This window comes from Abramis brama (assembly GCF_963993115.1).
Source record: "Abramis brama genome assembly, chromosome: 24".
In the NCBI taxonomy this organism is placed as follows: domain Eukaryota; kingdom Metazoa; phylum Chordata; class Actinopteri; order Cypriniformes; family Leuciscidae; genus Abramis; species Abramis brama.
Genome location: NC_139986.1, coordinates 20,440,884 through 20,453,049, shown reverse-complemented (window position 1 = coordinate 20,453,049; position 12,166 = coordinate 20,440,884). Strand labels below are relative to the sequence as shown.

Genomic DNA, 12,166 nt, shown 5'->3' with positions numbered 1-12,166 from the left:
GATTTGTTTTGAATTTTACTACATAAAAATAACATTCTCTTCAAGCTCCTCAAAATATGAAGAGAAGTTTTAGAGACACGGGAAGGGAACAGTAAGGATTGTGTCAACAAACATTGGTTTTATTGGGTAACTGGCTTCCAGCCAACATAATTAAACTGAGGCAGTTTCAAGATGGAGATATTACCAGTGCAACACTACACTACGTTTTATTTAACTCTTTCCCCGCCAGCGTTTTTAAAAAAAGTTGCCAGCCAGTACCAACATTTTTTGATCATTTTCACAAAAGTTTCATGGCCCCCAGAATATTTTGTTGTATGAATATCTGAACATGCAATATATAAAAAGAAAAAAACAGACCCTCTGCTTTTAAACAAAACAACAAAAAAACCTTTTTATTCTAGCTTCATGCATTTTTTTTTTTTTTTTATTAAAACTTGAAAGTGGTTGAGCTTCGTAAAAAAGACATTTTGAGCAAAAAGCTGAGAAAATCGCGCTTTTGTCAAAGACTACGTCTGTAAAAGGTGGCTCTTGTTCGTTTGCGGCACTCGGTGACTGTCCGATGACGTGTGATGTCTGCGCGAGAAATCCATACCTTGACAGGCAAGTAGGACAATGTATCATTGCATTCGGACCAAATGCAATGATTGGACGAACATTTTTTTGTTCCTGATACTTCCACAGACGATATAGGTACTTTGTTTAAAATATATATATATATATATATATATATATATAGGGGGAGATAATTATTTTATCCGCTTTCTTTAATATATAATTATATTAATTATAAATAATTAATTATTTATAATTAAATAATTAATTATTTTAGGGGAGATAATTATTTTATCCGCTTTCTTTCTGAATTGTAAGACGAGAAAATTTAATTAAAGTAAAGCTTTACTATAATTAAATATAAAAGGCACATCACGTAATTACAAATGTATTACAATGGCATTAGACTATTTTAACTAAACTTTAAAATATATTTATATTAATATTATATTTATATATATAATAATAATAATAATTATTAATATTATTAGAAACAACAATAAGAATATATTTTTAATTTCTTCAAATATTTGCAATAAAAAATTCATAAACACTTTGTTGTTCTGGTTGAAACTGTCTTCACATCCTGATAGCAATCAATGATAGCGGTTAGTAGTCTCTATATATATATGATAGCGGTTAGTAGTCTCTATATATATATATATATATATATATATATATATATATATAGAGACTACTAACCGCTATCATTGATTGCTATCAGGATGTGAAGACAGTTTCAACCAGAACAACAAAGTGTTTATGAATTTTTTATTGCAAATATTTGAAGAAATTAAAAATATATTCTTATTGTTGTTTCTAATAATATTAATAATTATTATTATTATTATATATATAAATATAATATTAATATAAATATATTTTAAAGTTTAGTTAAAATAGTCTAATGCCATTGTAATACATTTGTAATTACGTGATGTGCCTTTTATATTTAATTATAGTAAAGCTTTACTTTAATTAAATTTTCTCGTCTTACAATTCAGAAAGAAAGCGGATAAAATAATTGACATGTATATCAGGTAATTTGACTACTGTTTTAATAATGTGTCTGGATTACTGATTATTGGTTATATTTATTGTTGTTTCTTCTGCCTCTGTTAACCATAGGGCATCTTTACTCTAGAGGGGCCACGCCCCACATCACATCATAACGTTTATGTAACCAAGGGAACCAGTCGCCCACACTAGTTTTGAGTTCTCTTCTCGCGAGTTAAACGCGACAGCCTCACAAGCCGGGAAAAGTATCGCGAGATCATCACGGCAGCGTCCCTCTCCCATAGCCGTTCTTGATTTGTTCTCGCGAGATGTGGACAGCAGCGCCCCCTCCTTGTTCTAATGCGGAGAGGAAGGGAGGGGAGAAGCCTTTTCAAATACACATACATTTCAATATCGCTACTGAATATATATCTATACGTTTTTCTCCAAAGGATGATTTGTGCATATGGAGTGGATATTACATTTGCGTATTTATCACGCTTAACATTTACGACGCACTCCTACGAAAGGAAAACGGCAGGATAAATCCTAAAAAGAAGCGAAGCGGCCTGTTTTTGTTCCTGAGGCGCAGCTCACACTGACATCAAACGGGCACTTAACTCACGGCGCTTTGTTACACCAGACCTGAAATTACTTCGCCAGCAAGCACGGTGAATATCTGGCACCCTAACGCACTGAAAGACTGGGTGCACAAAAAAGCGGCCTGTTTTATTTTTTTGCAGCGGCAGCGCCATGAAGAGCGGCGGACAATAACAAGAGTGACGGTGCTTGTGTGTTACCACTATGATCCGAGGCTAATCACGTATGTGCACGTCAAGAATAATAAATAAACATATGGAATAACACCGCGAATAAGGACTGCATTCATCCAGGATAAGACAAGGAAGCAATCTGTGCTCTGTTTGAATTTGGTGGTAATTGGAGGCCCGGTAGGGTGAAGAGCGCCACCAGTGTGTTGTTGTTGCATTAAAAAAAAAAAGATGCAAAAAATCGTGCACATGCATCGCTGAATGTGTTTTCAATCGGATCAACGTGAATGTGCTTTTATCCGATGACGATGAGGATTTGGCCGTATTTCGTGCCGTGGAAGAGGGGCAAACGTTAAGATGGAGTGGTTTTAATGCATGCGATGTAAAGACAAGCATATCTGCTGAAATCTCCCTTGCATTTCACACTCGACGGAATTGCACGCGCAGGTTCATCGACATTGATGAGACGTGGGCTGCTGGCGGGACTGAAGCCTTGTACTGTCGCTCCTTTTCTTTTTTTTTCCTCCCCGAACTGGATCTGTCTAGCACGACACTGCTGAGATGAACCCGGTGAATGCGACCACTCTCTACGTGTCAGCTTGTCGGTCGGTGCTGCAGTGCGATCCCCGGGACCCCCAGGCTTTGGCGGAAATCTATAAGCTCTTGCCTTTTTTCAGACAGTCTCTCGCCTGCCTTGTGTGTGGTGAGAGCCCGTTTATTCTGCTTCATCACTGCATGCTTGCATGATCACCTCTGCTTTATCGCTGCATGCTTTATAGCTGCTCTCGAAGCCCCACCGACCATGACACACCCCCACTGTGTCCACAAATTCCTGACCTACAATGACAACTGGAGCCTGGGCATTTAGACACACAGCAGTGCATACAGGCTGTGTGTGTTTATAGATACATGGTGGTTGAATAGTAATGCTTTGCCTGCTCAGTCAGATAAAACTGGCTGCTTGAAACATTTCAGATTTTCTAAAGATTTTTCTCTTCAAATATTATAAATAGAACGTACACCCACACACACACACACACACACATATATATATATATATATATATATATATATATATATATATATATATATATATGTGTGCGTGTTATTTTTGTTATATTTCCTGGCGTGCATATCATTATTTATAATTTATATCATCATTTTTTATACTTTAGCTACAAATGCACTTTGTAATTGCAAATAATAAATTGATATAAATAAATTTGTCAAAAGGTGTGGGAACCCTGTTTGTAGTAATGCTTTATTTGGAATGAGTAGGCAATTCATTGCTTTTATTTTATTTTATTATTATTTTTTTAAATACAGCTGTTGATAGTCCATGCATTTTCTTTTATTTGGAAAAAAAGTAATTGATTAATATTTGTATTAAGCAAATCATGTTTACATGATGTATATATTATTTGCCTTTGAGATCCCTGTCAACCATATGCTGAGCATGTAATATGAACCACATCATGCAACATCACATGACCCTTTAACATCAGGACATATGTGGGGCTTCTCTTGAATGTTACAAAACCATATCTAATGAGATACAATATAGTGCTTGTATTATGTTGCTCATGATCTACAAAACTAATTACAGATGAAACTTATTTTAAAGGTACAACATCCAAGCAGCCTATTTAGGCTGTGATTTGAGTAGTTAGCACATTGATGTGTTATCAAAGTACCTGTTATGTTGTTTCATGGTCTAAACATATTTCCTTTCTTTATGTAGGCAATTTGCTACAAAATCCAATCGCTCCTACCAATTCGTCGTGCCAGCACTATGTCTGTAAATCATGTAAAGGCAAAAAGATGATGATGAAACCGTCGTGCAGCTGGTGTAAAGACTATGAGCAGTTTGAAGAGAATAAGCAGCTGTGCATCTTGGTGGACTGCTACAGAAAGCTCTGCGAGTACATCGCAGATTCTCCTCTCGCCCAGCACATTTCAAGTACTGTGGAAGGTTCCCCAGACATCCTCGCTCTGTTGAATGAGGGCCTCTCGTTGGACAACAGGCAGGAGGAGGAGGAGTCACTTTCCCAAAGCTTCACAAACCAGTCCCCAACACCCTCAACCTCAGAAATGCTCCCTGACGAGGTCCAGTCCCCTTCGACGGAGATCAAGGAGCAAGGCCTTAGTCCTCTAGGGGTGAATGGTCTCCAGGACTGCAATGGCTTGACCAACGTGGAGGAATTGACCGCCAGTTTACCTTCACTAGAGGCCAGTGTTCCAGACTCGGTGGAGAGTGGGAGTGACGTAGTGAAACAAGAGAGTTTCACAAATGAGATCCCAGTGTGTGAGGCAGTGGCAGCTGCTGGCGAGGAGCTTTGTACCAGCACCATGGACATTTGTGGCTTTGGCGAGGATATTAAGCATGATGGCGGGACTCTCCTCTTGAGTGTAGAGGAAGTGCTCAGGACTCTAGAACCAGACCACGTCACCCAGGATGAGTGTCCTGCTATCTTGCAGTCGGCTCTTGATCCTTCGGGGAACTTAAATGGACCTTTTGCCTCGGTTGACTCTGCCCGACAACTCTCCTCACTCCCACAGGAAGTTCTCTTGCCCCAACACCTGACGTCCCAGAAGAATCCGCAACATTTGGGAATATCCTGTTCCGCCGTGACACAGAGAATGCCACGGTCCAACCGGAAACGCTCGCGGTCGGAAAGCGACAGCGAGAAGATCCAACCCCTACCCATTTCCACCTTCATCCGCGGCCCCACGTTGGGCACTTCCGCCCCTGTTCCAGTCAAGTGCGAGCCTAAATCTCCTGTTCTGACTATCCCGCACATGGCGGCGGTGCCCAACGGTGGCGGCCTTTCTAAGGTGGGCAAGACATTACTGGTGCCTGCTAAAACTGTCAAAAAGACCCTTGACCACCATGGACCCAAAAAGGCATACACTAAGTCCAAACAGGGCACTCCAAAGTCGAAAGAGAAGACGAAAGAACGGATTCTGACTAACGCACTCATTCCCGGGAGCCCCACGAAAGTGGTGTACAAAAAAGCGCAAGAGAAAAAGGGCTGCAAGTGCGGCAGAGCAACTCAAAACCCAAGTGTTCTTACGTGCCGTGGACAGCGATGCCCCTGCTACTCCAACCGCAAAGCCTGTCTGGACTGCATATGCAGGGGCTGCCAGAACTCCTACATGGCCAATGGCGAAAAGAAGCTGGAGGCCTTTGCGGTGCCGGAGAAGGCGCTCGAGCAGACAAGACTTACTCTGGGCATCAATGTCACCAGCATTGCAGTGCGAAACGCTACAGGTAGCAGCACTGGCGGGATGCTTAACGTCTCCACGGCGGCTGGCTCACCTGTGGCCTCCTTCTTGGCTACGGGGCCACACGAAGACAAAGGATTCGATGAACCGTTGGACATGAGGTTTGACTGAGTTCCAGATGATTCTCCTTTAACATCGCTCTGTATTCCAAACCGACTTGCTTTCAGTGTGGCAGCACTGTACCGAGGGGCTGATGTTGAGTCAGCGATAAGGCAGCTACTGTGATTCTGTTCCAGTTCACATTATCAATTAAACTAGTTATTGCTGAAGCTTGTGCCTTTAAATCATTTGTACAATTCTTTTTGATTTTCTTGCACACCTTTAGAGGAGGAGCGGTGAGACTGGATAATAGAAGTCGAAAGTTTCTTTTGGTAAAGGTTTTTCTTTCCATTTCAGTACAAGTGATCTATAAGGCATGATCTTTGGCAAGATATACCTGACCTCATTGTTGTGGGTCACGTTATGTGCATATGTGGAAGATTTTCAGTTTGTAGGTTAGGGGATGAGACCTGTTAAATGAATGGTACCCTACAGCATCAGTAGAGACTGGTTGTATTTATAAACAGTTTTTGTACACAGACTTAAGGAATACAATTTAAAAAGTACATTTTATGATATATTTTGTAAGTTACATTAACAACATTTGCAGTATTTATTGGGTATCACTTAACATAGATTACGGTCCACCCAGGGCATCAGCTGGATACCATTTCTACAGATGCAAGTCACACAGATGCAGTATGTACGGTTTTTCTGTCTAAATTATGTTGTTGTCCTGATTGTGCTAGTTTTTTGCTGTCTCAAACTGTTATTATTTTTCCTTGGGGCATTTAAATACCTGTAATATAAATGTAACATATTTCCACAAAAAAGAAAAAAACCTAACACGACTCTTGTTTTTCATTTCAAAAATCACTTTATCAAAGTAGTTGCATAGGTTTTTTTCCCCCTGAAGGTGATTTTATAAATCATTTTGACAAGTTTAGAAAGGTGCTTTGAATGATAAATGTGTTAATTAGTGTGACTATAGATATATATATGGTATATATATATATATCAACATGAATGCGAATAGAATAAGCTCAACACAGCTGCACTGACATGATGTTAAACAAAGGGTGCTGCAAACAATTACAAGATTGTATTAAAATCACAAGACTTTGCAATGAAACATATGTTGTCCATATGTGAGTGCGTAGCTTATACAGCTGTTCATGAATGAACTGTACATGTTGTTTTTCTTGACCGAGTCAACCAGAAGTCATATGAAGGTGGGTATAGTTTGGAGGAGGCATTGTTTTGTTAGCTTGCAGCTGGAAGATCCACAGTATCTCTTCTTTACTAGTGCAAAAATCATTTTACAGGGGCTAAGCATGCAATTTTAATGAGGTGTGTCATTCATATTCCAGCTCAGGAAAAATATTGCTTGGGTTCATTCAGCCATGGTAAAATCCATATATAGGCTATTGTTTGTTTTCAACTGGTGTGGCATCTTGACTACGGTACCTTTGAACAGTCTATATTGCACCTGAAACATTAGAGATTAAAAATATAACTGTTAATCATTCATGTTCCAAAGAGCACTAGATGGGTAACCGGAATGTCCTAAATGGTGTAATCAAGCAAACGGGGGTGCAGAAATGCACTGGATCTCTGCCCAGTAATTGTAATTACGAACATTTACCACAAGTGGGCAGAATACAAAAAAATTAATTGCTATTGTGATAAAATGTATCTTGTGTATCTCAATAATTTGCATATTCATGACCTCTTTGTTCATGGGAAATGGGTGTAGTAAATCTGATCAAATTTTCTATAAAACACTTTATTCATTCTGCGATAACAACAAACTGATTTTGGAGGGAAAAAATGGCCCAAAAAAATTTAATAGCTCCAGTGGATAGTGGCAAATATTTAGTTGGAAATATCTGAGATATAACAATAATCACCTTATATATAATGACAATATGTACTGTTTTATACCAATGTTTTGTAACGTGTGTGTATATATACACACACACACACATAAATTATATAATATATAAAAAAAAATATTACCCCAAACTTACAAAATTGAAGTAATACAGTCTTGAAATTAATAATATATATAATAATAAATTGAATCATCCATTGATTGTTTTTTAATGCATACTGTGCATATTTAATATGAAGATTATGGCCTGGATAAGAAAAAAATATCCAGAAGGGGAGAACACAGTGTACTGTAACGTACATAGTTACTGTTTAACTGACAGTCTGTTTCAGATTATGTTACAAAAATAATAAAACCGAAACACTAAAAAGAACATACTAAAATGCAGAAGGGTGAAAAGACGTGATCGTCTTCTCAGGTGTCTGTACATTCCACAGTGTATGTTCAGTGCTGGTAAATGTATATACAAAAGACAATATGTACAAGACAATTTACCATCACAGTGATTTTCACATTTAGCAAATGTAAGATTAATGCTTTAGGAAAGAATTATGTAATAAAAACAACTCCTTCACTCGCAAACTCATACAAACACATTAATAGTGCTGAAACTGACAATCACAATATGTCAATAATACAATCAAGGCATGATTTGTAAAACGCAAAGATTGTGCAAGTCTCTCCGACCGCATTTCTACATTCCAATATGCAGTTTGTCTTTTAAACATTTGAAAAAGGGCAATGCAGTCACAGGTCCAAGGAGGACAGAAGCACACAGTGAAAGCCTGCAGCTCCTCCACAGGCGCAAAAGTCTCGCTTAAAGTCGCACCTTCTTTATCCTGCCTGGACAGACGCACCGTCCAAACGACTCGCTTCCAAAACGACCTGGCAAGCCCCTCGCTTTCCGTCGCCCCTCCAGGCAGACGTGCTGGGATTGAGCTCCAACGCATTTCACCAATGAACTGATTTACGATCAGATCCGCTGGCCGAATGTTAAAAAAGCGCCAAATATTTGCACCTTTCCATGCTCTCATCAATCATTGTTAACTGTTTTGGCAAGAGACGGAGCATCTCGGCAAGAGCGTCCAAATGCTTTAAGGCACTTGGCATCTGTTCAAAAAAAACCTCAGGTAGAAATACCGAGCAAGCCGAGTCCTGCCGCTCATCTGGGAGTTCATAACAAACCGTGAGGTGCGATTTTTCAGGCTGTGTATCACTAGCTGACCAAAAACGCTCCGAAGAAGCTGGACTTCTCGTCCATGTCAATGGTGCTTACATTGCTGACCGTCACAAACACCCTGTCTCCTCCTCCGAGCTGAAAAAGCCCCGCTTGGTAGATGGAATACAGGCCGTATTCGGTGTCACGTGACCAGCACGTCGTCCGGGCGTTTTTCATTAGCAGTATGGGCACCGGATACGAGCTTACTTTTTTATAAACGTACTGCAGCATCGGTTTCCCCCGGACCGATTCGCCCGATGGGCCGTCCTCTTCCTCGCGGTCACTTTGGTCCTCCTCGATGAGCGAGTGTCTGAAGTAAGTTTGGGAGTAGATGTAATAGAGGCCGGCCTGAGGCACCACCAATTCTCCGTCACTCAACTCCACGTTCTGGAGGAAAGCCAGACCTTTTTCGGACTCCCACGACTGGATCTTCTGGCCGTAAACCTTCCTGTTCGGTAGACCTGCATTGTCAAGCCAGAGAGAAGGATTATGGGTCGGGGTTTGACAGAAAAGCTGCATTGTTTCGGCGTTTTGGCAGGCGAATGGAACTCGGCTCAAGTTATAAACCAGCTTTTTGTTTCAGGCAAATGGCCACAGAGATATGATGAAACTGTGTGTTTTTTGTGTTTTTTTAAAGAAGTGAGCTCTGACCTACATTAAAGGTTTTATGAGCTTCCTTTCTGGGAAGCTAACATGAAAAGAATGTTTATTTGCAGGGATGCAACATTGTTTGTGCAATTTTTACATAGCGTAGTTGTTTTCTATCTGATCTGGATGTCATCCAGTCAGTCTGCATATCTCAATGTACTTTAAAGGTGAATGTGGACTATGAACCAGAGATAAACAAGCTTTAATCAGTTGCAGTTGTTATTGTAATAATTCAGCACATATACAGAAACTGAAAAGAGCTGCTGAAGTCAAACTATGAACAAACCTAATTCAAGTGTTTGCTAGAACAAGACATACCTCCTCCATCTTTTTCTGCTTCTGGTGTATAGCTTCCAGTCACATGCGCAGCGATCTTAGGCCGAGGAAGATCATCTTGATCTTGGATCACCAATGAGGGAAGTACACGCGAGACTTCGTCTATAAAAAATCCCAACGGTTTATTCACTTGTGGCTTATGCCTTCATATAAACTTAATCTGAATGTGCTCTGAAATACCTTTGACGGCGGATGAGATTTCTTTCTGATAACGGCTGGACATTGACTGAGAGAAAAAAAATAATTACATTGGGAAAAACAAAGATTAGATTTTGAGAGTTGTGAATGGACCAATTCTTCAGTATAACTTCTGAAAATTGGGTTTCATCTTACAAAAATTAAGGAAATTCCTGTATTAATTAAAAAAGGGAAAACGATCCAAGTCATAAATGGGCTCATTGTCTACACTCTACAGCTTTATGACTGCATGGGCCTCCTCTGAAGCGGATACCTTTTCAATCAGAAAGTGCAGCTGTTGCGTGACCTGCCAGCAGGGGTCGTCTTTTCCCTCCGCCGCGTTCAGTTCCTGACCCTTTATCGTCCTGAGGTTGGCGCGCATCAGACACGACACGCTGCTCTTGGAGAAGGTTTCTTTCATCTGTGAATAAAAAATGTTTTAATATCTATGATTTTAACAACTAAATATTCAGCGTGGTGACCAATTACAAAAGCTGCTTATGTCCCAATTAAGCATTTTGCATATGCATGAAATATAAAAAGCTTGTTTTGCAAATAAAATAAAATGCAAACATGATATTATATGTAGTTATTTTTATTTGAATCAGGCAAAATATCAATTTTATATTAGATAGATAGATAGATAGATAGATAGATAGATAGATAGATAGATAGATAGATAGATAGATAGATAGATAGATAGATAGATAATTGCTTGAAATCGTATCATCGTATACAAATTCAAATCAAATCAAGTATATTTATATAGGGCTTTTCACAATACAGATTGTATCAAAGCAGCTTCACAGTATTAAATTAAAATAAAATAATACAACAAGGTTTGTTTCTAGTGGAATTTATTGATTATAAAAAATAAGATCTAATATAAAAAACAAATTAAAAGACAAAATATTTTGCATGCATAAAATGCTAAATGAAGCAATTTCCTATGCTATTTATTTTATCTATCCATTCTATTAAATAACAATTTCATGAAATTCTATTATCTTTTCTAGTGCACACAGTGTAAAAAAAAAATTATTGTTGGTTTAACTTAAAAAAGTAAGTAACCTGGCTGCAGTAAAACTTTGAGTTAATACAATGAAGGAAATTGGTTTATTCAACAGAAACTCAAAATATTATGTCGTCTGAACCACATGAATTATCTAAGTTGATTTTACAATAGAAAAAATGTGATAAATCATGAAAATATTTTAGTGTAAATTAAGATCTGTGCTTATTTTTTATACAATAATAATTATTAAAAGTTATATTTTGCATGCATAAAATGCAAACTTTTCCCCTCAAAGAGACTTTTTTAAATGATAAACTGTACATTGCCATTGAGTGTAGTCTGCTGTTGCTTAACTTGTACTTCAGGCTCCACTGAGCGACCTGTTGGCAGCTGTCCACTAAACAAAATGCAGGCAGAAACCTCAGCAAACACACCGAGAACGGTTGCAAACAGCATTCATTCGCTCTTAAGTCTTCTATTTACTGCATTTCAATGTCGCAACATGCACAACAAGGCGGCCAGACAAACTTTGCACAAGTTCTGAGGTAACGTGCAAGAAAACGCAGAAGGTACACGGCCCTTACCGTCGATAAGACGTTGCTGAAGTATATGAACGTTACAGCCACTGCTATTGTTTGCAGGAGAATTGCAGCCAGCAACAGAAGTCCGATATACTGCATGGTGTGTGAGCTTGTCATGCTGACCATTGCGTGTGTTCCTGCAGCTCGAGACAAAAGCTGAGGCAGAATTCCTTCTCTCTTCATATGAAAAGGCATGGAGGCGGGGCAGCGCTTGACTATCAAGGAAACGAAGTGCAAGATTTACTTTCCTGTAAAGATAATGCATGTAAGAACCTCTTTCGTTTTTGATTTTCTGTTCAGTGCAATCACTTTATGATATAATTACTTTTAAAACGTACATCAAGCATAAAACTTGTCTAAACTGATCCTAAAACCGTGCTTGCCTGCTGGAAAATTCAGTTTAAAGGAACACTTCACTCAAACATTTAATTTACTCCCTCAGGTTTTTCCAAACCCTTGGGGCTTCTTCCATGAAACACAAATTAATATCTTAAAGGACAATTCCAGTGAAAAATGAACCTAGGGGTAATTAACACATGGTTACCGAGTCGATTGTTCCCTGGGATGCGTTTTCATGAAAATCGAATGTAAAGAGTTTTATTTCTAAAAACAGATTAGCTCATAACAGTATATGGGGCACAGAGTAAGTAAAAG

General features: G+C 38.8%; 2 protein-coding genes across 2 annotated transcripts; one reads left to right on the top strand and one right to left on the bottom strand.

Moving 5' to 3' along the window:
• The first annotated feature begins 1,902 nt into the window (after window positions 1-1,902).
• Window positions 1,903-6,488, top strand: msl2b (MSL complex subunit 2b). Its single transcript, XM_084103285.1, has 2 exons — window positions 1,903-3,021; window positions 4,060-6,488. Exons 1-2 carry the CDS (start codon window positions 2,880-2,882, stop codon window positions 5,712-5,714), a joined length of 1,797 nt encoding a protein of 598 aa, XP_083959411.1. The 5' UTR covers window positions 1,903-2,879; the 3' UTR covers window positions 5,715-6,488.
• Window positions 6,489-7,729: 1,241 nt separating this feature from the next.
• On the bottom strand, window positions 7,730-11,702 carry tnfsf10 (TNF superfamily member 10). Its single transcript, XM_084103286.1, has 5 exons — window positions 11,516-11,702; window positions 10,191-10,337; window positions 9,920-9,965; window positions 9,722-9,841; window positions 7,730-9,216 (listed from the first exon to the last, which is right to left on the bottom strand). The coding sequence occupies exons 1-5, from the start codon at window positions 11,693-11,695 to the stop codon at window positions 8,753-8,755; spliced, it is 957 nt and encodes a 318-aa protein (XP_083959412.1). The 5' UTR covers window positions 11,696-11,702; the 3' UTR covers window positions 7,730-8,752.
• Between the last annotated feature and the right edge of the window lie 464 nt (window positions 11,703-12,166).